This window comes from Lithobates pipiens, unplaced genomic scaffold (assembly GCF_037356315.1).
Source record: "Lithobates pipiens isolate NorthernLeopardFrog02 unplaced genomic scaffold, aLitPip1_a1.2 Scaffold_13, whole genome shotgun sequence".
NCBI lineage: Eukaryota > Metazoa > Chordata > Amphibia > Anura > Ranidae > Lithobates > Lithobates pipiens.
In genome coordinates, this window is record NW_027507718.1 from 542126742 (window position 1) to 542152159 (window position 25418).

General features: G+C 45.7%; 1 protein-coding gene across 1 annotated transcript in view; it reads left to right on the plus strand.

Annotated features, from left to right (window-relative positions):
* LOC143976246 (vomeronasal type-2 receptor 26-like) overlaps nt 1–25418 on the plus strand; it is a 53004-nt gene that overhangs the window by 7248 nt on the left and 20338 nt on the right. The window contains exons 2-3 of the mRNA XM_077478656.1: nt 11726–11947; nt 20250–20373. Of these exons, the coding sequence (XP_077334782.1) occupies nt 11726–11947; nt 20250–20373 (346 nt within the window). The remainder of the gene's footprint in view (nt 1–11725; nt 11948–20249; nt 20374–25418) is intronic.

Consider the following 25418-nt stretch of genomic DNA (forward strand, 5'->3'; position numbering starts at 1 on the left):
TTTATTCAGGGACTGGGAGTGTCGGAGTAGAAGGGGGTGTGGCCGCCTACACTTGGGCTCAGGGATACCCCCTCTGCTTGACAGCAGATTTTGCTGGAAAGAGAGGATGGGCTGAGACCTGAGTGGCAGGAAACCCCATGTGAGAGGATTGACCAAAAAAGGGTGGGTCACATGCTCCGGGAGGGGTTCTTGTGATGGAGAGTTCGGCGGGGTTCTTGTCCCCATCAACATGGGGACAAGGTGTTTTTCGGGGCATGTTGAGGGCATGTGGCCTGGTATGGTTCAGGAGGGGTAGGCGTCCCCTCTTGTCCCCCCTTTTCTTTTTTTTTCTTTTTTCGTGTGGTTCCCCTTAAAATCCATACCAGACATGAAGGGCTCAGTGTGGATTTTGGGGGGGACCCTACGGCATTTTTTTTAAATTTTGCCACGAGGTTCCCCGAATATTCATACCAGACCTGAAGGGCCTGGTATGGATTTTGGGGGGACCCACGCCATTTTTTTTTTATTTTGGCGCCATTATTTTCAATTTTATCTATATTGTCGGGATCTGACAATACATAGGGTACATTCAACATAAATTTACTAAATTATGCAGTGCGTGCAATAGGTATAATGGCTTTACAATATCAGTATTCCTAAATTTCCCTCACACCTAGGTGCAGGTTGATTAGGTACATGTTTCACCGTCCTCCAGCCATCTGTCTCAGACTCTGGAGTATTTGTGTGTACAACCTCTATGAGTAGATATAATTTTCCTATATGGAAGGGTATCATTTCTTTCTTCCATCTCTGGATTGTAGGGGGTAATGCCTGCATCCATACCTTGGCCACAACTTTTCGTGCTATGAATAAGGTCTCATATATAAATGTAGCTTGGTATTTGTCTACTTCTGTGTCAGGCAGTAAGCCCAGCAGGCATAGCTTTGGGTCAAGGACCACTGGGGGGCCCATATTGTCATGGAGAAAGTGGACCACTTGCATCCAGTAGGTCTGTATGTTTGGGCAACTCAATATCAAATGGTAAAATGAACCGGGGGGCCAGTGTGCACAGAGGCTAGGATTGCTTTTAAATGAAAGTCAACTGCTGGCTGAAAATAACTATACCAGGATTATGCCTGCAGCTTCAGACATCACCCTGGTATAACCACCAAAAGTTATCTTTTTGTAACACCCTCTAGTGGGTGCTAGAAGTAATTGTTAGTGTAGGAAAATTTGGCTTGGCAGGGCTGGGTGACTCATCCTAGCAGCTTCTCTGGTGTCTCTCCCTGTTCTCTGGAACATTGGAGAATGTTCTACACATAGTGGGTGGAGGTTAAGAGGAGCTGCTTGGCATATTTATGTGGGCCTCCGCCATGTCCAAGTAAATGGGCTGGCAGGGGGAAGGTTTACCTCATAAATAGGCATGAGTCATGCCAGGAGGGGAAATCGGGTGGAAGATGGAGGAGGCTGTCCATAACCCTTGTAGGGTTCCCCCTAGTCTTGGGGGGTGAACTCAGGCTTGGGCTCAGGTGCTTGAAGATTCCCCCAAAAACACATGGAGGAGAACCTTCCTGGAGGCACTAGAGCAAGGAGAGAGCAAAGCAGGAGCAGATCAGCGCAGCAGGAGATCTCCTGGGAGTAAGCCGGGTGGGCTGGTGAGTGTCAGTCTGGAGGACTGTGCTGGTGAAGTTAGTCTGGAGGGCTAGAAAAGGGTCTGGGTCTGAAGAGGTGGTGCTGGGATCAGTGACCACGGGAGGAAGTGCTGGAAAAGTGTTAGCTATGTCACTCTCCTGTTCTACACACATAGAGGCTGTGAGTCTCTGCCTCTTTACTGAAATTACCACCAGCATTATCCAGAGCGCTTCTTTTTAGCTACCTCAATACCAGGCATATATATATATATATATATATATATATATATATATATATATATATATATATATATATATATATATATATATATATATATATACATATACACAGTGGTGTGAAAAAGTGTTTGTCCTCATTTCCTGTTCCTTTGCATGTTTGTCACACTTAAGTGTTTCGGAACATCAAACCAATTTAAACAATAGTCAAGGACAACACAAGTAAACACAAAATGCAATCTGTAAATGAAGGTGTTTATTATTAAAGGTGAAAAAAAATCCAAACCAACATGGCCCTGTGTGAAAAAGTGATTGCCCCCCTTGTTAAAACATACTATAACTGTGGTTGTCCACACCTGAGTTCAATTTCTCTAGCCACACCCAGGCCTGATTATTGCCACACCTGTTCACAATCAAGGCATCACTTAAATAGGAGCTGCTTGACACAGTAAGGTCCACCAGAAGATCCTTAAAAGCTACACATCATGCCGAGACCCAAAGAAATTCGGGAACAATTGAGAAAGAAAGTAATTGAGATCTATCAGTCTGGAAAGGGTTATAAAGCCATTTCCAAAGCTTTGGGAATCCAGCGAACCACAGTGAGAGCCATTATCCACAAATGGTGAAGACATGGAACAGTGGTGAACCTTCCCAGGAGTGGCCGGCCGCCCAAAATTACCCCAAGAGCGCAGCGACGACTCATCCAAGAGGTCACAAAAGACCCCACAACAACGTCCAAGGAACTGCAGGCCTCACTTGCCTCAGTTAAGGTCAGCGTTCATGCCTCCACCATCAGGAAAAGACTGGGCAAAAATGGCCTGCATGGCAGAGTTCCAAGGAGAAAACCACTGCTGAGCAAAAAGAACATCAAAGCTCGTCTCAATTTCTCCACAACACATCTTGATGATCCCCAAGACTTTTGGGACAACATTCTGTGGACCGATGAGACAAAAGTGGAACTCTTTGGAAGGTGTGTGTCCAAGTATATCTGGCGTAGAAGGAACACTGCATTTCAGAAAAAGAACATTATACCAACAGTAAAATATGGTGGTGGTAGTGTGATGGTCTGGGGCTGTTTTGCTGCTTCAGGACCTGGAAGACTTGCCGTGATAAAAGGAACTATGAATTCTGCTGTCTACCAAGAGATCCTGAAGGAGAATGTCCGACCATCTGTTCGTGTACTCAAGCTGAAACCAACTTGGGTTCTGCAGCAGGACAATGATCCTAAACACACCAGCAAGTCCACCACCGAATGGCTGAAGAAAAACAAAATGAAGACTTTGGAGTGGCCTAGCCAAAGTCCTGACCTGAATCCTATTGAGATGTTGTGGTATGACCTTAAAAAGGCTGTTCATGCTCGAAAACCCTCTAATGTAACTGAATTAGGACAATTCTGCAAAGATGAGTGGGCCAAAATTCCTCCAGGACGCTGTAAAAGCCTCATTGCACGTTATCGCAAACGCTTGGTTGCAGTTGTTGCTGCTAAGGGTGGCCCAACCAGTTATTAGGTTTAGGGGGCAATCACTTTTTCACACAGGGCCATGATGGTTTGGATTTTTTTTCACCTTTAATAATAAACACCTTCATTTACAAATTGCATTTTGTGTTTACTTGTGTTGTCCTTGACTATTGTTTAAATTGGTTTGATGTTCCGAAACACTTAAGTGTGACAAACATGCAAAGGAACAGGAAATGAGGAAGGGGGCAAACACTTTTTCACACCACTGTATATATATATATATATATATATATATACACTCTGCATCCAGTGTAACCTATATCTACAGTGCATTCTGTGGTGTACTGTTTCTAATACAGTGCAGGTGGTGTATACAGTATCGAATACAGTGTGTACAGTTTCTACTACACTTGTGGTGGTGTGCACAATATAGTTCAGCCATTGTAAAGTTGCTAATACAGTGCAGGCGGTGTGCACAGTATCTAATACAAGAAGAAGTATAGTAGAAACTGTACACACTGTATTAGATACCGTGTACACCGCCTGCACTGTATTAGCAACTGTACTATGGCTGCACTATATTGTGTACTGTGTACACCACCAGAAGTGTATTAGAAATGGTACACACTGTATTAGATACTGTGTACACCGCCTGCACTGTATTAGAAACTTTACAATGGCTGCACTGTATTTTATACTGTGTACGGTTTCTACTACATTTCTGGTGGGTATAAAATACAGTGCAGCCATTGTACAGTTTCTAATACAGTGCAGGCAGTGTACACAGTATCTAATACAGTGCATGCAGTTTCTACTACACTTCTGGTGGTGTACACAGTATATAATACAGTGTAGTGTGGTGTTGCAAAACAAAATATACAACATGCCCGGAAGGCCATCAAGTAGAGGCAGACGCTCACAGACCACTAAAAGAGGGCAAGCAGCTTCCGTATCTACAGTGCTGGACTAGCTCCTTGTCCACAGTCACTCCTTCCATAGGCCCACCATCATGCATGGAGGAGTCCCCAGAATTATTTGACCACAGTGTCGGGTACATGCTGCTTGAGGATGTGAAGCAATTGAAGGCTCTGATGTTGGTTCCCAGGTTGAGGAAGGGAGTAACGTAAGCTTTGAGAGAGGGGTTTCCAAGAAGGACAAGAAACTGGCAGTCATGTTCCTCCAGCTGCAGCATACTGCCAAGTTTGGAGGAGGGAGGGGGAGATGAGGTCACTGACTGTACTTGGGTGCCTGAGAAAAGAGAGAAGGAGGCACAACTCCAACGAGGCAGGATGTCCTCTAGGGGGCAGCTTAAGGGCAGCCACCCTGTTGATCACACCGCAGAGCTCCGCAGGTGCAGGGCGCTGCTGACTCCCCGCTGACTTTTAAACGTTCCTTGGTGTGGGCCTTTTTCGACACGTGTGCAGCAGATCACACCGTTGCTGTTTGCAACCTATGTCTGAAGCGGATCAAGCATGGCCAGAACAGCAGCCGCTTGGGCACCACATGCTTGAATAGACATATGACGACCTGCCATGCTGTCTGTTGGCAACAGCACTCGAAAGACCCACACCAAAGAAAAAAGCGGACTTCTCCCTGCTCCTCATCTGGGATCTCTAACCTTACTAAACCTCCAGTCCTCTCAAAAACCTGCACTTGGAGGAATTAAGGTATAGGAATAGATGTGTCACAAGTGTACTTTCAGACAATCTATCTGCTCAGATAAGGGTCTGGTATGGATTTTTTGGGGGGACACCCACGCCATTTTTTAAAATTTTGGCGGTGGGTTCCCCTTAAAATTCATACCAGACCTAAAGGGTCTGGTATGGATTTTGAGTGGGATCCCCACGCCATTTAAAAAAAAAAAAATGGTGCAGGGTTCCCCTCAATATCCGTACCAGACCTAAAGTACAAAATTTTTTTTTTTTCAAAATTGTTGCTTTTTTTGGTTTATAGCGCAAAAAAAAAATTATCTTTTTTATGTCACTTCACAGGCTTAACGAGTTTATTGCATTGATCGCCCTTTATTGGTGCAATATTGTAGCGTTTTTTAGAGTTTTCATTTTATTTGTTAACCAAGCCAATAGGTTTACTTTGCGCACTAGATCACATTTATTTGCCTATTTCATTCATTATCAGAGCAGCTTACTTTTTGCTTCTTATTTATTTTTTGGAGTGTTTTTCACTTGTGAGTTGCAGCTTTTTTAGTTGTCTCACCAGCGCAGTTTATTTTTATTTTTTTTAGGGCTCTGAAAATGAAAGATTAATTCCTCGATTAATCGTAAATTTTTTTGATCGATTACATTTTTTTTTTTGATCGATCAAAATTCTTTTGACCGGTACTCACCTCTCCGACAACTTCCCCGGGTCTTCAGGGAGTTCCACCGGAGATCCGGTGACGTCACCGGACTCCTCCCCCCCTTTCCACAAGTGCCACGAAGGGAAAGGGGGGGGGGAGTCTGGTGACGTTGAAGTTTCTGATTGAACGTAACGTGTAATGGGGGGAGGAGCTATGCATGACGCCACCCGCCCTACGGAACTAACACGATTGTCGGCTTTACATGCTGTGTTTTTTTATCATCTTTATGTGAGTAGTTTTGTGTTTTGAACACAAAAATGAAATCTTATACTTAAGCGGTGAGCACTATAGATCTTTTCTTTCTACCCATGATCTGAGATTGTGAGAGAAGTTTATGGTCCGCGTTAAACCCTTTTGATACCCGCATGCATGACCACTTGTTTGCACAGGGGTCCGTGCCATAAGGTAAGGGTGATTAGTTAGACCGGAGGTGGAGGGATTGTCACTCTACTGTGGAAAAAAAAAAATTACTTCAGTCAGTGCTACAGTTTGAATTTAAAACATATTTATGTGAACTGTGAAGTCAAGTCATGGATTGTGGAAACTAACTAGTGTCGGGTGATTGTATATATAGTGTATACCACATTTACCACTGACTAATGCAGAGTTGCAATGCAAGGAGATCAGCTAAAAGTAGTTGGATCTGTATGTGCGTTATAATTAATCGAAATTAGTCGATTAATCGATTTAAAAAAAATAAAACGATTAATCGAACACGAAATTTTTAATCAGTAAGAGCCCTAGTTTTTTTGTTTTAAAATGCGGTGGTGATTAACCACTTGCCGTCAGCCGGCCGTCATATGACGGCCTCGGCTTTGTGGTTAGAGGCTACAGGCATCATTCAGATATCGGCATTTTCAGCCGGCGATTCCCTGCACCATAAGAACGATCATATCGGCTGTTCCACCGATTGATCGTTCTTACGGGGGTGGTGAAAGGGGACCCCCCCCCCACTCTCCCGTCCCACCCTCCATTGCTTCTACCGACTTACCGCAGCGATCAGTTAGTCAGAGACAGGATTTGCCGGCCCCCGGATGTTGACCATAGAGATTTCCGGTGGACCAGATGGTCGCCGGAGTCTCTATGATCGTTGGAGGCCGGGCGCGATGTTATGAGGCCTCGGCTGGGAAGCCAGGATCATTTTTTATTTTTATTTTTTCAATTTCAGGCTTCCCAGCCTAGAGGTGAGATGTGGGGTCTTATTGACCCCCCATCTCTCACTGTAAAGAGGACCTGTCATGCCATATTCCTATTGCAAGGTATGTTTACATTCCTTGTAATAGGAATAAAAGTGATCAAATTTTTTAAAAAATTTTTTTTTTTAAAGTGTTAAAATAAAAATTATTAAGTAAAATAAAAAAATAAATAAAAAAAAAAGTTTAAAGCGCCCCTGTCCCCGTGAGCTCGCACGCAGAAGCAAACGCATACGTAAGTCCCGCCCACATATGAAAACGGTGTTCATACCACACATGTGAGGTATCGCCGCGAACGTTAAAGCGAGAGCAATAATCCTAGCCCTAGACCTCCTCTGTAACACAAAACATGTAACCAGTAAAAATTTTTTTAAAGAGTCACCTATGGGGATTTTTAAGTACCGAAGTTTGGCGCCATTCCACGAACCCGTGCAATTTTGAAGCTTGACATGTTAGGTATCTATTTACTCGGCGTAACTTCATCTTTCACATGATGCAAATAAATTGGGCGGACTTTACTGTTTTTTTTTTTTATTTAACCACTTCAATACCGGGCACTTAAACACCTTCCTGCCCAGACCAATTTTGAGCTTTCAGCGCTGTCGCACTTTGAATGACAATTGCGCGGTCATGCTACACTGTACCCAAATGAAATTTTTATCATTTTTTTCCCACAAATAGAGATTTCTTTTGGTGGTATTTAATCACCTCTACGGTTTTTATTTTTTGCGCTACAAATAAAAGAATACCGAAAATTTTGAAAAAAAAATGTTTTTTTTTTGTTTCAGTTTTAAAACTTTGTAAATAAGTAAGTTTCTCCTTCACTGATGGGCACTGATGGGGCTACACTGATGGGCACTGATAAGGCGGCACTGATGGGCACCAATGATGTGGCACTGATGAGGTGGCACTGATATGTGGCACTGATAGGCGGCACGGATGGGCGACATGGATGGGCGACACGGATGGGCAACACGGATGGACACTGATAGGTGGCAGAAATTGGCACTGATAGCTGGCACGGATTGGCATGGATGGGCGGCACAGATGGGCATGGATAGGCGGCACAGATGGGCATGGATAGGCGGCACAGATGGGCATGGGTGGGCACTGATAGGCGGCACAGGTGGGCACTCATAGGCGGCACAGGTGGGCACTCATAGGCAGCACAGGTGGGCACTCATAGGCGGCACAGGTGGGCACTCATAGGCGGCATTGGTGTTATACTGTACTAATGGATGCCAATCAGTGCCAAACAATAATGCATGCCAATCAGTGATGCCCATTGTGGGCACTGATTGGCATCCATTATGGGCACTGATTGGCATCCATTGTGCTGACTGGCATCCCTGGTGGTCTAGGGAGGATTACCTTTTCCCTGGTGGTCTGGTTGCGTCCCTGGTGGTCCAGTGTGGGCATCCTCGGGGGGGCTGTGCTGATAATCAATCAGCACAGACCCCCCCTGTCAGAGGAGCAGCCGATCTTCTCTCCTCTACTCGCGTCTGACAGACGCGAGTGAGGGAAAGCCGATCACCGGCTCTTCCCATTTACACTGTGATCAGCCGTGATTGGACACGGCTGATGACGTGGTAAAGAGTCTCCGTCGGAGATTCTTTACCGAGATCGTAGTTGCCGGGTGTCAGACTGACACCCCGCAACAACGTTCGCCGCGATGCGCGCCCCCGGGGGCGCGCAGCGGCTCATAATCCTGATCACGTCATATGACGTCCGATCAGAATTATGAAACCACTTTGCCACCGTCAATTGCCTATAGGGCGGGCGGCAAGTGGTTAAAGCATGAAACTTTTTTTTTTTCCCCAAAAAATTGCCGCGCAAATACCGTGCGATGTTGCAATGACCGCCATTGTATTCTCTAGGGTGTCTACTAAAAAAAAAACATATAATGTTTGGGGGTCATTGTCATTTTATAGAAAAAAAAAAAAAAGATGAATTTTACATGTAGGAGCGAAGTGTCAGAATTGGCCTGGATGCGAAGTGGCTAAATACCACCAAAATAAAGCTCTATTTGTGGGAAAAAAATTATATACATTTTATTCGGGTACACCGTCGCACGACCGCAACATTTTCAGTTGAAGTAACGCAGTGCTGTATCGCAAAAAAAATGTCCTGGTCATGAAGGGGGGTAAATCTTCCAGGTATAAGTGGTTAAAGGCAATCCACAGACGTGCAGCTGTGAGAATATTCAAGGATTAATTGCAGAGCTATGAGTAAGCGCTAGCTTTAGCGTGAAACGCGTCAGGACTTTTGTTCTATATTTTTCCCTTTGCTGCTGTGATTTGTGTGATGCGAGTTTTTTTTTATTTTGAGCAAATAAAGGCCCGTTTTACTTTCCATTCGATCCGGAGTGCGGCTGTCCAGAGTTTTTCCATTCTCCATTTATTAATTGCAGAGCCACAGGCTCATTATGTGAAATATATGACGATGCAATCTGCTATAGGTAATGATGTACCATATTTATCGGCGTATAACACGCACTTTTTTCCCCTTAAAATCAGTGGGAAAATCGTGGGTGCGTGTTGTACGCCGATCCCCCGCCGATCTCCGCTGACTGTGAGCAGAACCGAGTCTAGCCGAATTCACTCGGCTTTCTGTATGTCGCCAGGCGCTCACTCATCTCCACTCACAGTCAGCGGAGATTGGTCAAATTTTAAATAGTCAGCAGCTGAAAAGGCACTGGGCAAGGCTGCAGATGGACACTGGGCAAGGCTGCAATGATGGACAAGGCTGCAGATGGACACTTGGCAAGGCTGCAATGATGGACAAGGCTGCAGATGGACACTGGTCTAGACTGCAATGATGGACAAGGCTGCAGATGGACACTGGGCTAGACTGCAATGATGGACAAGGCTGCAGATGGACACTGGGCAAGGCTACAATGATGGACAAGGCTGCAGATGGACACTGGGCAAGGCTGCAGATGGACACTGGGCAAGGCTGCAGATGGACACTGGGCAAGACTGCAATGATGGACAAGGCTGCATATGGACACTGGGCAAGGCTGCAGATGGACACTGGGCAAGGCTGTAATGATGAACAAGGCTGCAGATGGACACTGGGCAAGACTGCAATGTTGGACAAGGCTGCAGATGGAGACTGGGCAAGACTGCAATGTTGGACAAGGCTGCAGATGGAGACTGGGCAAGGCTGCAGTGATGGACAAGGCTGCAGATGGACACTGGGTAAGGCTGCAATGATGGACAAGGCTGCAGATGGACACTGGGCAAGACTGCAATGTTGGACAAGGCTGCAGATGGAGACTGGGCAAGGCTGCAGTGATGGACAGGGCTGCAGATGGACACTGGGCAAGGCTGCAATGATGGACAAGGCTGCAGATGGACACTGGGCAAGGCTGCAATTGTTGTGATTAAAATGGTATTTCTATATACCTGACAAAGAGCAGCTAGAGGTATAAATAATGCAATTACATTACTCACGAAACCCTTTTAACTAACGCTGCAGCATTAGGAGACAACAAGAAAAAGCCCAGCCGATGTTACAGTTTCAGCAGTTGTCTAATATATTGTGGGAGGGGCTGCACTTTATATGCACCCTTATCAGCCAATCATTGCATAGAACATGGGTGTGGTTAATACAGAGGCGTAAATTACACATCATCATTACATATCATTACATATCATTACATATCATTACTCATGTCATTTGCTTCTGAATCACAGTCATGGGATATGTGGCCCAGACATATTGTAACACAATCTCTTTATTTAGACAGCATAGAATGAGACTGCCTATGCAAGCTATATTTCCTTATGTGCATGTTTACAGAAAAACTGCAACAGTCTGCAGATACAGAATCTAAGCCAGCCAGTAAAGTTAACCCAAGTTATTCCTATATGAACTTACAAAGATGGAGTCACTCTGGTTCAGCCATATTACTACAGCAATGATGGACAAGGCTGCAGATGGACAATGGGCAAGGCTGCAATGATGGACAAGGCTGCAGATGGACAATGGGCAAGGCTGCACTGATGGACAAGGCTGCAGATGGACAATGGGCAAGGCTGCAATGATGGACAAGGCTGCAGATGGACAATGGGCAAGGCTGCAATGATGGACAAGGCTGCAGATGGACACTGGGCAAGGCTGCAATGATGGACAAGGCTGCACATGGACACTGGGCAAGGCTGCAATGATGGATAAGGCAGCAGGTGGACACTGGGCAAGACTGCAATGATGGACAAGGCTGCAGATGGACACTGGGCAAGGCTGCAATAATGGACAAGGCTGCAGATGGACAATGGGCAAGGCTGCAATGATGGACAAGGCTGCAGATGGACACTGGGCAAGGCTGCAATGATGGGCAAGGCTGCAGATGGACACTGGGCAAGACTGCAATGATGGGCAAGGCAGCAGATGGACACTGGGCAAGGCTGCAATGATGGACAAGGCTGCAGATGGACACTGGGCAAGGCTGCAATGATGGACAAGGCTGCAGATGGACACTGGGAAAGGCTGCAATGATGGACAAGGCTGCAGATGGACACTGATAAGGCAGCATTGATGGGCATTTAAATGTAAGTTTTTTTCCTCCTAAAAGCTTTTTTCCTTAAAATTCTCTCCTAAACTTGGGGTGTGTGTTATACGCTGACGCGTGTTATACGCCGATAAATACGGTATTTGATGTGCAGTTGCCAGATATTTCTGTTTCTCACGGATTGATGGGATTCTTCTGATTCATTCATTGCTATTCTCATTGATAGGAAGACCGCCTAGTAACTGAAATCATATATATATATATATATATATATGTTTTTTTTTTTAAGCAAACCATAATTGCAGAACTCTTATAACCATAAATAGTAATGTGTGTTTTTCTGTCTTCTATGGAAAGCTGAACAAATATATGAGAAATGTTCATTACACCGACCAAGGTGGTGGAGAGATCTACTTCAATGAGAGAAGAGAAGTTCCAACCGATCTTATATTACAAAGCTGGTCTTATTTTAACGATACATATCGTTGGTACAGAACAATTTCCACCATTCGAAGCCCAGATTATGTGCCGGAACCATTTCCCAATATGAGTGATCCATCTATCTGGAGAAGAGGCAAAGTAAGAAATCACTTTATTTTCTGTTTATATTGTTTGCTGAGGAGGTTCATAAATCAGATTTATTGAGATTTTCTAGCCTTCATTTAGGATATACTAGCCAATGTGTCTTCTCCATGAATGGGGTCCTTTTTTTGGAGCCATTGGCGGTTTTTGATCGTGAACATGAATATTTGTGTGTAGCACCCTCCTAGGTCAGGTGCTAGAGGGGAGGCACTGCTTTTGGCTCCGCTCTTAGAAGTGGAGACTGATGCCGCGTACACGTGACCGAACTTTCCGGCAGAAAAGGTCATACGGAATAATTTCGTCGGATATTACGAGCGCGTGTGTGGGGCTTCATCTGACTTTTTTTTTTTCTTCAAAAATTCAGAAGGGCCTAGAAATAGAACAAATAGATTCAAATCTGTCCGACGGAATCAATTTCTATCCTCTGTGTGCTGGTCCGACGGACCAAATACGACGCAAGGGCAGCTATTGGCTACTGGCTATTGAACTTCCTTTTCTAGTCCCGTCGTACGTCATCACGTTCAAAACTAACAGACTTTGGTCCGTTCGTGTGTGAGCAAGTCCGTTGGGTTGGAAGTCCATCGTAACTCAGTCGAAAAGTCAGTCGGAACTCCGTCGGGGAGACCGTCGGACCTTTTCTGCCAGAAAGTCCAGTCGTGTGTACGCGGCATTAATTGGGTCTTGCCTACTCTGCAGGTTTGTCTGTCCCTCCCTGTCTTTCCAGGATCTTCTGGAAAGAGTGAGCTGGAGAGGGCCGAGTCTGAGCTGGCCCTGGATACAGCTTCAGCCAAGAAAAGAATAGCCAGCAGGGGGCTGAAAGGTGTATATAAGGCTGAGAGCAGAGAGTAGCCAGGTCTTTTGCCAGCAGGAGAGTGACCAAGACTGTAAATGCTGGTAAACCTATCAAGGCTTAGGAGGAGCCTTAAGCCCTTGTACACACGGTCGGACATTCCGACGGAAAATGTCCGATCGGATCGTGTTATCGGATAAGCCGAAAGTGTGTGGGCTCCATCGGACTGTTTCCGTCGCAATATCTGACCGACAAAGTTTTAGAGCCGGGCTATAAAATTTTCCGATAACATGATCCGATTGGACTTGTAGAGAATTCCAATCGGACAAAGTGCCACGCATGCTCAGATCAAATTCCTAGACCAAAGCTATTGGCTACTAGCCTGAACGCAGTCCCGTCGTAACAAAATAACGTCATCACGTTACCAACGATCGGATTTTCCGACAACTTTGTCCGACTGTGTGTATGCAACACCAGTTTCGGAACAAAATCCGTCAGACAAAGTACAACGGATTTTGTTGTCGGAATGTCCGACCCGTGTGTACAAGGGCTAAGAAGTCCTGGATGATTCTCGCTCAGTGAGGAGCCACAGGATCACCCCATACAGTCACAGGAAATGTGAACTGTTGTCACTCATCTGAAAAACATTTATTTATGTTATTATCTAAACAACAACGACATATATTAATACAGGAAACAGATAAGGGTGGAGCGGTGGTAATCCTCTCTTCTGAGGAAGACAGGATGGAGGCCATACGACAGTTCAGTGACACTTCTATATACCGTGGTCGTTAAGCCACTCTGCCAACTTTATGCAATACTCTTTGTTTTCTAATGCTAGGTGCCCCTGTGTACATGCTTTCTAAAAAAAAAAAAATAATGGCGCCTATACATTATTACAGAGCGCCGCTCGGCACTCTCATGACCGGCCACCTCTCCCCACTCTCGATCTGACAACTGCAGGGGGAGGGGTCGAGGATCTCCCACTGACATCAGTCCGGAGAAGAGGAGGAGAGAGAGGCGGCCGGTCACATGAGCACCGAGCAGAGCTTAGAAATAAGGTATAAGCTGCATTTTTTTTATAAAGCACTTACACAGGGGCGTCTAGCATTAGAAAACAAAGAAGATTGTATAAAAAAGTAAAAAGTAGAAAGAGCGGAGGGGCGGAAACTCACTAGCTGACAGGCAGGGAGGGGAGGGGAGAGAGAGGATGGGGGAAAGCTGCAGATGACGAAGCTTTGTAAACTAACCACGGTGTCAGGGCTCAGCAGCCGTGATACACCGTGTTTAGTTTACAGGGCGAGGGCAGAAGCGGGCAGGATCAGTCAGGTATTTCAGGTGTTACAGGGGGGCCAATTTACACAGCACCAGCACTGTGTTGTATAATATGCTTTAAATCAACAAGATGTGTTGGTTTTTCACCACTTACCTAAAGTACATAAGAATGAGATCCCTTTCAAGGGACAACTGAATGTTGCAGGCATCAGCTTCCTGCTTGAGGAACTTGGGGCATGGTAGTCCTCCCCTGGATGCTTCTCCAGTTGCTGGGCCTCTCCCTAGATGAGACGGCACCGGACCACCTTTGAATCATTATGGCCTCATATCCATTCAGGCCTGTCCCTGCAGGCTCGGAATTGCATGGATCTGAACCACATGCCAGGAGGGCCATGGGGGCTGGCAGGGCTCGAGTCCTGCGGGAACGCATGGGAACGGTGTTTCCATACTATTTCCACAACGGGAATGTCGTTCCCATTAGCCGCCTGAGGCTATTCAGTGCGTAGTCCACCGCTCCTCGGGCCGCCCGAATGACTGGTTGCTAGGCTAGGGCCGCTCCACATCTAGCAACCGGTCACATGACATCGGCCGTACATGTGGGCACGCACTGGCAGGAGTCAGTAGGCACTGCGCATATGGCCTCCAGCGCAGCCAGCGACAGACACACGCTACTTGGATGCCGACTGTCCACTCCCTCCCCTCTACCCAGTGCCAGACAGTCCTGGCCTCCTGGGGCCACAGCCGCTGCACTGCTACCAGTTTACTTCTCTCCCGAGAAGTAAACCAGGTTAGTCACTAGTCTGTTATTAAGTTGCACTCTGCAATACCCTGCCAATACTCTGCATTACCCAATATTCTGCAATACCCTGCCAATACTCTGCAATACCCTGCCAATACTCTGAAATACATACCCTGCCAATACTCTGCAATACATACCCTGCCATTACTCTGCAATACCCTGCCAATACTCTGCAATATATACCCTACCAATACTTACTCTGCAATACTTACCCTGCCAATACTCTGCAATACCCTGCCAATACTCTGCAATACATACCCTGCCGATACTTACTCTGCAATACTTACCCTGCCAATACTTACCCTGACAAGACTCTGCAATACTTACCCTGCAATACCCAGCAATGCCCTGCCAATAATCTGCAATACCCAGCAATAATCTGCCATATCCTGCCAATAATCTGCAATACCCAGCAATAATCTGCCATATCCTGACAATATTCTGCAATACCCTGCCAATACTTATCCTGACAATATTCTGCAATACCCTGCCAATACTTACCCTGCCAATACATATTCTGCTAATACCCAGCCATACCCATCCATGCTCAGCCAAAATATTATTGGGGGAGATGTATATTGCAGTGGGGACTATATGGTGGTGACATTTTCACAGGTTTTTGCAAATTCAATTATTATTTGCTGATCTGAAAAATGATCTGATCCGTGACTCTGATCCGAGGAATGATCCGTGAGTTTTTTGATCCATTGCTGATAATCTTGCACGGCAAGGGCAACGTTATTCCAGTTTGTGGGATATTTTCTAATTTGCTGTATTTGAATTTGGAACAGTGTGTATTTGTGTTAGAAATTCCCTGCGAGGGAAAGATCATCACCCATTGTGTTGATTATTCTGTTTGACAAGTTAACTTATTTTGTTTTTGTAAACTGGCACTTTACAATAAATGTTGTACTGTATTTTCTGTGAAATATACATGCATATGAGCGTACCTTTTTTTTTTTTTTTTGGTGGGGGAGTGGATCTTGGGTGGGAGTTCCCACACTTTTTTCCCCAGGACTTGACCCCTGGGGGCTGGTCAGGAGGACCAGGACCGAACAGACAGCAAATCTCTTCTGGACCGGAACCCAGAAGTACATGATCGCAGTACCTTAAATACCACCTCCCAGAATGTACAGCAGGAAAAACACTCCCACTGGGCTGGTTCCGAGACAAGGATGGTACCCAATACACCCAACTAGACTGCGTTCTACCACTTGCTGGCGGTGACAGCGACACCTGCAGCCAAGGAGAACCCAGTGCAATCCAGCTGGACTGGCACTGAAACCATCATTTGGCAAAATTAGCCCCAAAACCCAACTGTGGTTTTAGGAATATTAATTTTCAAAAAACATATAGCCCGTGCTCGTCAGGAGCCGGCGTTACACCCACGACCGGACTTTTCGACGGACTAGAATCCGTCGGACAATTCAATCGTGTGTGGGCTCCAACAGACGTTTTCTTCCCAAAAAACTGGCTTCAAATCTTTCTGACGGACTCGATGCTAGGGCAGCTATTGGCTACTGGCTATGAACTGCAAAATTAAAGTATCCAAGATGCCAATGCCCTTTTCATAGGTGATGCCCCTTACCCCTTAGACGGGTTAGTCAAGAAATAACACATTCCTGCTCAACATTGATTCACCTGTATAAGACGTTTGCATTTAATTTCCAAACATTCCAAACCCACACTTTGTATTCTCCCCTGCACCTGGGATTTTTACACCAATCCTATGCGTAAAACACAAGGGATTTCCCTCCTTTATAATACCCTACAGGGCAAACATACCTTTTGTAGGACCAACCCCATGTTAAAGTGGGAATGGGACCTCGGTACGTCATTCTCTCCACCACTTCTAGCTTCATTGCTAAAGTATCCCATTGCACTAGCCATTGCGAAGTGACAATCAAAATTACCAACAGATGGTACTGTACGGCATTTAGGCTAGCCAAATTCTCCTCCCCTGTTTCCTCCCTGAGCTAGCGATAATGTGGGCGATTTGGGAATCTCATGGACACACGATAAAGATGTGTGGCGACGTCCGTGCATAGGCTCCGCCCAGCATGTTTCGTCACATGTGATGTTATCTGGGGCATCCATGCTGCATACCTATTTATGTGTAAATTAACAAGGTAAGTATCCTCGTAATCCGTTGATAATTCAATTCCTAATAATATACACATGATTTGGGTTATTTTTACCAAAGAAATGTAGAAGACATTTTTTTTTTGTGCAAAGGAGAAACAAAGTAAAATGCATTTTTGTCAACATATTTAGTTTTTTTTTTTTGTTTATTTAGCAAAAGAATAAAAAACCCAGCAGTTATTCGGTTATTAAATATCACCAAAAGAAAGGAAATTATATAGGGAGGGATAAAGATAGGGAGGGGGATTATAGCTGTGTCAAAAACTACATCGACACAGTTATATAAAAAAAAATTAAACAGTATATTTTATTTAAATACACATTGCAAAGACAACTAAAAAAAAACATTAACACACTGACATAGGTTGGTACACACGGGTACTTTGCAGATAAATTGCAAGTTTGTTGAGCAAACAGGAAAATACAGGCACAGATCTTTTAGAAGCCCGTGATTTACGATATCAGCTCCTACATGTTTCGACCAAACCATTGGCTTCCTCAGGGAAATGATATCTGCTTGTACTGGAAATGAGTAACACAAAGACAATATAGAATTAGAATACATAATGCGATTTGAACAAAAAAAACAAAATAATATACCGTATTTATTGGCGTATAACACGCGCCGGCGTATAACACGCACCCCAAGTTTAGGAGGGAAGTTTAAGGAAAAAAAACTTTCATTTAAATACCCATCAATGCAGCCTTATCAGTGTCCATCTGAAGCCTTGTCAGTGTCATATGCAGCTTTGTCATGCAGCCTGACCATTATTGCAGCCTTGTCATGCAGCCTTGTCCATCGTTGTCCCCTTGTCAGTGTCATTTTCAGCCTTGTCTGTTTCATTTTTAGGTTTTATTATAAAAAATTTCACCGCCGAGATGTCCTGTGTATCTCGGCGGTGTGCGTTCGGTAGTTCTCGGCCCCCTTCGGCCGTTTTCGTCGGCTTTCAGGCACCTTCGGCCCTCCTCGCCGGCTTTCGGCTGCCTTCGGCCCTTCTCATCAGCTTTTGGCCGCTCTCGGCTGTTCTCAGCAGTTTTTGGCCGCCGAGAAGGGCCGAAGGTGGGCTAAATCCACCGAGAAGTGCCGAAGGCGGGCAAAAGCCGCCAAGAAGGGCAAAAAGCCGCCGAGAAGGGCCGAAGGGGGCCGAAAGCCGCCGATAATGGCCGAAGGCACCCGAAAGCCACTGAGAGCCACCTGGAAGGGCCGAAGGCATCCGAAAGCTGCCGAGAAGGACTGAAGGCGGCCGAAAGCCGCGGAGAGCCGCCCAGAGGCTCCAAAATAGTGGAGGGTTGGCGTATAACACGCACCCGCGATTTTCCCTTGATTTTAAGGGGAAACAAGTGCATGTTATACACCGACAAATACGGTAAGTTTAATCTTAATATCAATTCAGAATGCATGGCATGATCCCACACACCCCCCATGACCAATAGATCCGAAGATGTGCCATAAGTAAGTACCCCCAGACCACCATGAACACCAGAACGGAGAGGAGGGAGCCCCCCCAAAAAAACAAGCACTTCCGACCCGGTACCGCGTCTATTGCTTCAGGGGGTGAATAGGGACCTAACAATAGATTATAGTGTTGGTTAACTTTTGGGCATTTTTGGGATAACCAAAATCCCAAATATAAAGGGCTGACATAGCCTCCGTTACTTACAGTTATGTATAAAATAAACAATATTGAAGCAGGGGCACTGAGAAGCAAATTTGATAGATAGAAATTCAATTTTCATCCACACTTCCCTTTTTCTATCTAAATGTCATCTGGGTACTACGTTGCAGCATGACCTTCGCAGTTGTCATTCAAAGTTCCACAGCGCTGAAAGCTGAAAATTAGCCTAAAATAAAAGTCCTATCAACATGCAACAGAAAGCAATAAACAACCCAAATTAATAAAAACCCACAATACTGCCCCCCCCCCCCCCCAAATGGATCTCAAACCTAAAAAATTTCACTGTGAACTCATGGTAGAGGCAATGCTGGGACAAGGTCATCCTGCGTCCAGGGCAAAGATGCCAAAATGCACCACCACCCCATTCATGATGTGCAAGTTTACAGGATCCCCTATGTCTAGCAGTAACATGTTTGTCAGAATCTCTGTGCAGCGTCTGATCTGGCAGTCAGGTCTTGCTTAGTGTAATACTGAGCTCATGCATTGCTCATGTGTATTTATAACAATTTGTGAGGGGAGATGCACATCAGGGGAAGTAGGACTGCGTTGGGTGGAGGAGAGAGAACACAGCCCACACCACCTCCCGGCATTCTCCTCCTCTCAGCACTGGACTGACAGGAGTAGTGATGTAATTGTCTCTACTTCTGTTGGCCTTGTGACAGAAGGGAGGGGCCCCCATCCCTACAGTAAACCATTGTGCCCGGGGCAGCCACTCCTCCTGTCCAGGGCCGTCTTTAATATTGATTGGACCCTGGGCAAAACTTTTCTTGCCCCCCCCCCCCATGCAGTTTTGCTGTCCACCTGCTCTGAGACATACAATAAATAGCAGCTAGACTCAAAATCAGTTTACTGAATCAGATCAGGTGGCTGCTGCAATTGGTTGCCAGAGGTTACAGTGTATCATTACCGCTCACTGGCTGGTTGCTAGAGGTTGCAGCACACATTACGGCTCGCTGATTAGTTGCTAGAGGTTACAGCACATGATTTCTGCTTGTTGATTGGTTGCTAGAGATTACTGTGGATATGACCTCGGGGGGGGGGGGGGGGGGGGGGGCATGATATACATATCAATGCTGCCATTCGCCCCGGAGGTTACAGCACATGATTTCTGCTTGTTGATTGGTTGCTAGAGATTATTGTGGATATGACCTCGGGGGGGGGCATGATATACATATCAATGCTGCCATTTGTCCCTATTTACATATGAATGTCACTGCTATTTGCATATAAATGCTGGTAATTTACATGTAAACACAGGGTCTGCAGCTGAGTCATCTGTACACAACAATAGGTCAGAGCTGGGCAGCATTAGTACCAGCACTTCACACTGAGATACTGGGACACAGCACAGGACTAAAACCTCAAGGGACGAGGGAATTTAAACCAGGATAGTTGGCAAGTATGAGGCAGCTGCTTTGGGCCCCATAACAATGACAGGGCCCAGGGCAGCTGCCCCTTTTGCCCTGCCTTAAAAACGGTCCTGCTCCTGTCCATTTCTTGCCCTGGCCATAGGTAGAGGCAAACATGAACCTCATTTGTATTTGTGTCACCGAGTTTGTATCACCCCATGAGATATGATGGAAAAAGAATAATAATAATAATAATATGTGATTTCAGATCCCGGTATCTCGGTGCTCAGATCCCTGTTTACCTGGCAGCAGAAAAAAGTTTGGCTCTTCAATTCATAAATGCTGCTATGAGTGCGTCCCGTGTCCGGAAGGGGAGATCTCCAACATTTCCGGTAGAGTTTGTATTTGTTAGTAAGTTATTGTTGGACAGAAGGTACCGCTGTGGTTAAAGTGTGTGTCAGCAAATTATTATTATTATTCAGGATTTATATAGCGCCAACAATTTACGCAGCGCTTTACAACATAAAAGATGACAATAGTTACAATACAATAAAACACAAGAGGATTAAGAGGGTCCTGCTCAGAAGAGCTTACAATCTAATAGGGTGGGGGCAGGGGGTACAAAAGGTTGTAACTGTGGGGAATGAGCTGATGGAAGTGGTAGGAGATTAGTTGGAGACCTGATAGGCTTCCCTGAAGTGATGAGTTTTCAGGGATCGCCTGAAGGTAGCAAGAGTAGGGGGATAGCCGGACCAGTGGAGGTAACGAGTTCCAGAGGATGGGAGAGGCTCTGGAGAAATCCTGGAGACGAGCACGGGAGGAGGAGACGAGAGAGCTTGAGAGTAGGAGGTCTTGAGAAGAGCGGAGGGGACGATTTGGGTGATATTTGGAGACAAGATTGGTGATGTAGCTCGGGGCTAGGGATGAGCCGAATACCCTCCGGTTCGGTTCGCACCAGAACCTTCGAACGGACCGAAAATTTGTACGAACTTTAGAACCCTATTAAAGTCTATGGGACTCGAACGTTCGAAATCAAAAGTGCTAATTTTAAAGGCTAATATGCAAGATATAGATATGCAACAGACAACACCAGCAATAAGGGGTGTCTTCAGGTGTATACTGTGCAGGAGGCACACAACACCCACTGTGACAGCGCTAGGTTCCCAAGCAAAAAGACACTGTCCCTGCCTATCTTGCACACCAACACATTACACAAGGCCGCCGTGCTGGCGGCCTTATATGGGGTGTGTACTAAACCCCCCTGAGCAATAATAGGCCACAGGCATCCTGCTTGTGGCCAACTATGGCTCTCCTCGCTGCCGGCGATGTGATTGGCCAAGCATGTGGGGTCACAGTGCATGCTTGGCTAATCATGAGCCAGCAATGCACTGCAATGGCGTAGTGCATTGTGGGCTGTTCGTGCCACACAAATTTGGTGCGAACAGTCCACAAAGTTCTGAATTTGCCGAACAGGCAAACAGCCCGTGTTCGAGTTGAACCCCGAGCTCATCCCTACTCAGGGCAGAGTTTTGTATGTTGTGGTTAGTATTTTGAATTTAATTTGCTGGGTGATTGGGAGCCAGTGTAGGGATTGGAGGAGGGGGGGTGGTGGACACTGAATGGAGGGCAGTGTAGGGATTGGAGGAGGGGGGGTGGTGGACACTGAATGGAGACCAGTGTAGGGATTGGAGGAGAGGGTTGGCAGACACTGAATGGAGACCAGTGTAGGGATTGGAGGAGAGGGTTGGCAGACACTGAATGGAGACCAGTGTAGGGATTGGAGGAGAGGGTTGGCAGACACTGAATGGAGACCAGAGTAGGGATTGGAGGAGAGGGGTGGAGGACACTGAATGGAGACCAGTGTAGGGATTGGAGGAGAGGGTTGGCAGACACTGAATGGAGACCAGTGTAGGGATTGGAGGAGAGGGTTGGCAGACACTGAAAGGAGACCAGTGTAGGGATTGGAGGAGAGGGTTGGCAGACACTGAATGGAGACCAGTGTAGGGATTGGAGGAGAGGGTTGGCAGACACTGAAAGGAGACCAGTGTAGGGATTGGAGGAGAGGGTTGGCAGACACTGAATGGAGACCAGTGTAGGGATTGGAGGAGAGGGTTGGCAGACACTGAATGGAGACCAGTGTAGGGATTGGAGGAGAGGGTTGGCAGACACTGAATGGAGACCAGTGTAGGGATTGGAGGAGAGGGGTGGAGGACACTGAATGGAGACCAGTGTAGGGATTGGAGGAGAGGGTTGGCAGACACTGAATGGAGACCAGTGTAGGGATTGGAGGAGAGGGTTGGCAGACACTGAATGGAGACCAGTGTAGGGATTGGAGGAGAGCGTTGGCAGACACTGAAAGGAGACCAGTGTAGGGATTGGAGGAGAGCGTTGGCAGACACTGAAAGGAGACCAGTGTAGGGATTGGAGGAGAGGGTTGGCAGACACTGAAAGGAGACCAGTGTAGGGATTGGAGGAGAGGGTTGGCAGACACTGAATGGAGACCAGTGTAGGCATTGGAGGAGAGGGTTGGCAGACACTGAATGGAGACCAGTGTAGGGATTGGAGGAGAGGGTTGGCAGACACTGAATGGAGACCAGTGTAGGCATTGGAGGAGAGGGTTGGCAGACACTGAATGGAGACCAGTGTAGGGATTGGAGGAGAGGGTTGGCAGACACTGAATGGAGACCAGTGTAGGGATTGGAGGAGAGGGTTGGCAGACACTGAATGGAGACCAGTGTAGGGATTGGAGGAGAGGGGTGGAGGACACTGAATGGAGACCAGTGTAGGGATTGGAGGAGAGGGTTGGCAGACACTGAATGGAGACCAGTGTAGGGATTGGAGGAGAGGGTTGGCAGACACTGAATGGAGACCAGTGTAGGGATTGGAGGAGAGCGTTGGCAGACACTGAAAGGAGACCAGTGTAGGGATTGGAGGAGAGCGTTGGCAGACACTGAAAGGAGACCAGTGTAGGGATTGGAGGAGAGGGTTGGCAGACACTGAAAGGAGACCAGTGTAGGCATTGGAGGAGAGGGTTGGCAGACACTGAATGGAGACCAGTGTAGGGATTGGAGGAGAGGGTTGGCAGACACTGAATGGAGACCAGTGTAGGGATTGGAGGAGAGGGTTGGCAGACACTGAATGGAGACCAGTGTAGGGATTGGAGGAGAGGGTTGGCAGACACTGAATGGAGACCAGTGTAGGGATTGGAGGAGAGGGTTGGCAGACACTGAATGGAGACCAGTGTAGGGATTGGAGGAGAGGGTTGGCAGACACTGAATGGAGACCAGTGTAGGGATTGGAGGAGAGGGTTGGCAGACACTGAATGGAGACCAGTGTAGGGATTGGAGGAGAGGGTTGGCAGACACTGAATGGAGACCAGTGTAGGGATTGGAGGAGAGGGTTGGCAGACACTGATTGGAGACCAGTGTAGGGATTGAAGGAGAGGGTTGGCAGACACTGAATGGAGACCAGTGTAGGGATTGGAGGAGGGGTTGGCAGACACTGATTGGAGACCAGTGTAGGGATTGAAGGAGAGGGTTGGCAGACACTGAATGGAGACCAATATAGGGATTGGAGGAGAGGGTTGGCAGACACTGAATGGAGACCAGTGTAGCGATTGGAGGAGAGGGTTGGCAGACACTGAATGGAGACCAGTGTAGGGATTGGAGGAGAGGGTTGGCAGACACTGAATGGAGACCAGTGTAGGGATTGGAGGAGAGGGTTGGCAGACTCTGAGCGGTTGGTAAGGTGGATAAGTCATTATCCACATTCATGATAGACTGAGGAGGGGATCGCCTATGGAGAGGCAGGCCAATGAGAAGGGAGTTGCAATAGTCAAGGTGAGAGATAACGAGGGAGTGAATGAGGATCTTGGTGGTTTCTTTTGTTAAAAAGGGGCGTGGTTTAGAGATGTTTCGGAGGTGAATTCTACAAACGTTTGACAACGATTGGATTTGGGGCTGAAATGACAAGTCAGAGTCTAGGATTACACCGAGTACCCTGGCCTGAGGGGAGGGACTGATGGTTGCATTATTGATTTGGATGGAAAAGTCATGGAGGGGGCCACGGGTGAGGGGGGGGGGGTATTAATAGCTCAGTTTTAGAGAGATTTAGTTGAAGGAAGTGGTGGGACATCCATGCTGATATGTCAGTTATTAAGCTAGTAATGCGAGAGGAGACTGAAGGAGCTTTTCAACCTCACCTACTGTGTAACTATGTAACATAACATTTCTTCACTAATAATAATAATAATAATAATAATAATAATTATCATTGGTATTTTATTAATAATAATAATAATAATAATAATAATATCATTTTATTATTATTATTATTATTATTATTATCTTATGGAACGGTACATTTAATTATAATATTTTTTTTCTTAATATTTTACATTATAATACAAATTAAATTATTTTGTAATCTTGCATCTATATTTTACATATAATATATCCTCAATATCCAGCAAAATAAATGATTAAACTGTATGACTTGTATTCCTCGGCATTGCTGATCCTGGAAAGCAGTTCTTTAGTAAAGTATTATTAGACGTCTTCTTCAGGGAACAGCCGGAGTTTGTTGTATTGGAGGAAAGTTTGGAGTCACATTTAGAATGGTGTGACAATATCTCACACATGGCGGCAGATTGTAGAGAATAGTAAAGCCGGTGACATCATTCTTCATTATTAGAGCGATTGTAAACCTTCTGTGTGCCGTTCTCCCGGGACTACCGACACCTGAGCTGAGCGCCCCCTAGAGACACCACAAGACCCCCACATGATTACAGTGGTGGGACCGCTCCATTCACAATACAACAAAAGCCACCAAAGAACAACAAACCTGAGATTTTATTGGATGAAAGTTTCTGCCGGATTCCCCCAGGAGACAGACGCTGAATTTACCGATCGCCATCTGCTTTCCAATACAGACCGTCATCATACAAGTCTTACTATGTCTCTTCACTTTAACTATTCATTCACCCACCGAGTTCAGGGGAATAGTAATACAAGGCAAATAAAATTTTTAAATAATAATAAGATAAATTAATTAAATTATAATTTAATTAAATAAATTAAAGTATAATTAAATTAAATTGAAAATAAAATTTTAGTAACAACATTATTATTAATTATTATTATTTAAATAAGCTAGCACTATACACATAATTGATACATTGTACAGCGCTGTTTAGTGTGTACATTGCAGCTCTACTTTGTTATTATTTTGAAATTCCAATTATTGATGCTTTTGGACATGATGTCTCTATAAGATGCAGTACATAACACAAATCAATATTTTTCTTTTAAGATTAATTCATCAATAAATCAATAAATATAACAATGTGAGTGGCTTTCTGTGTAGTAAATTGTGCATGGACTAAGCTTAATGACATGTCAGAAGAAATCCTGTACACTATGATGTCATAGAAAAAAAT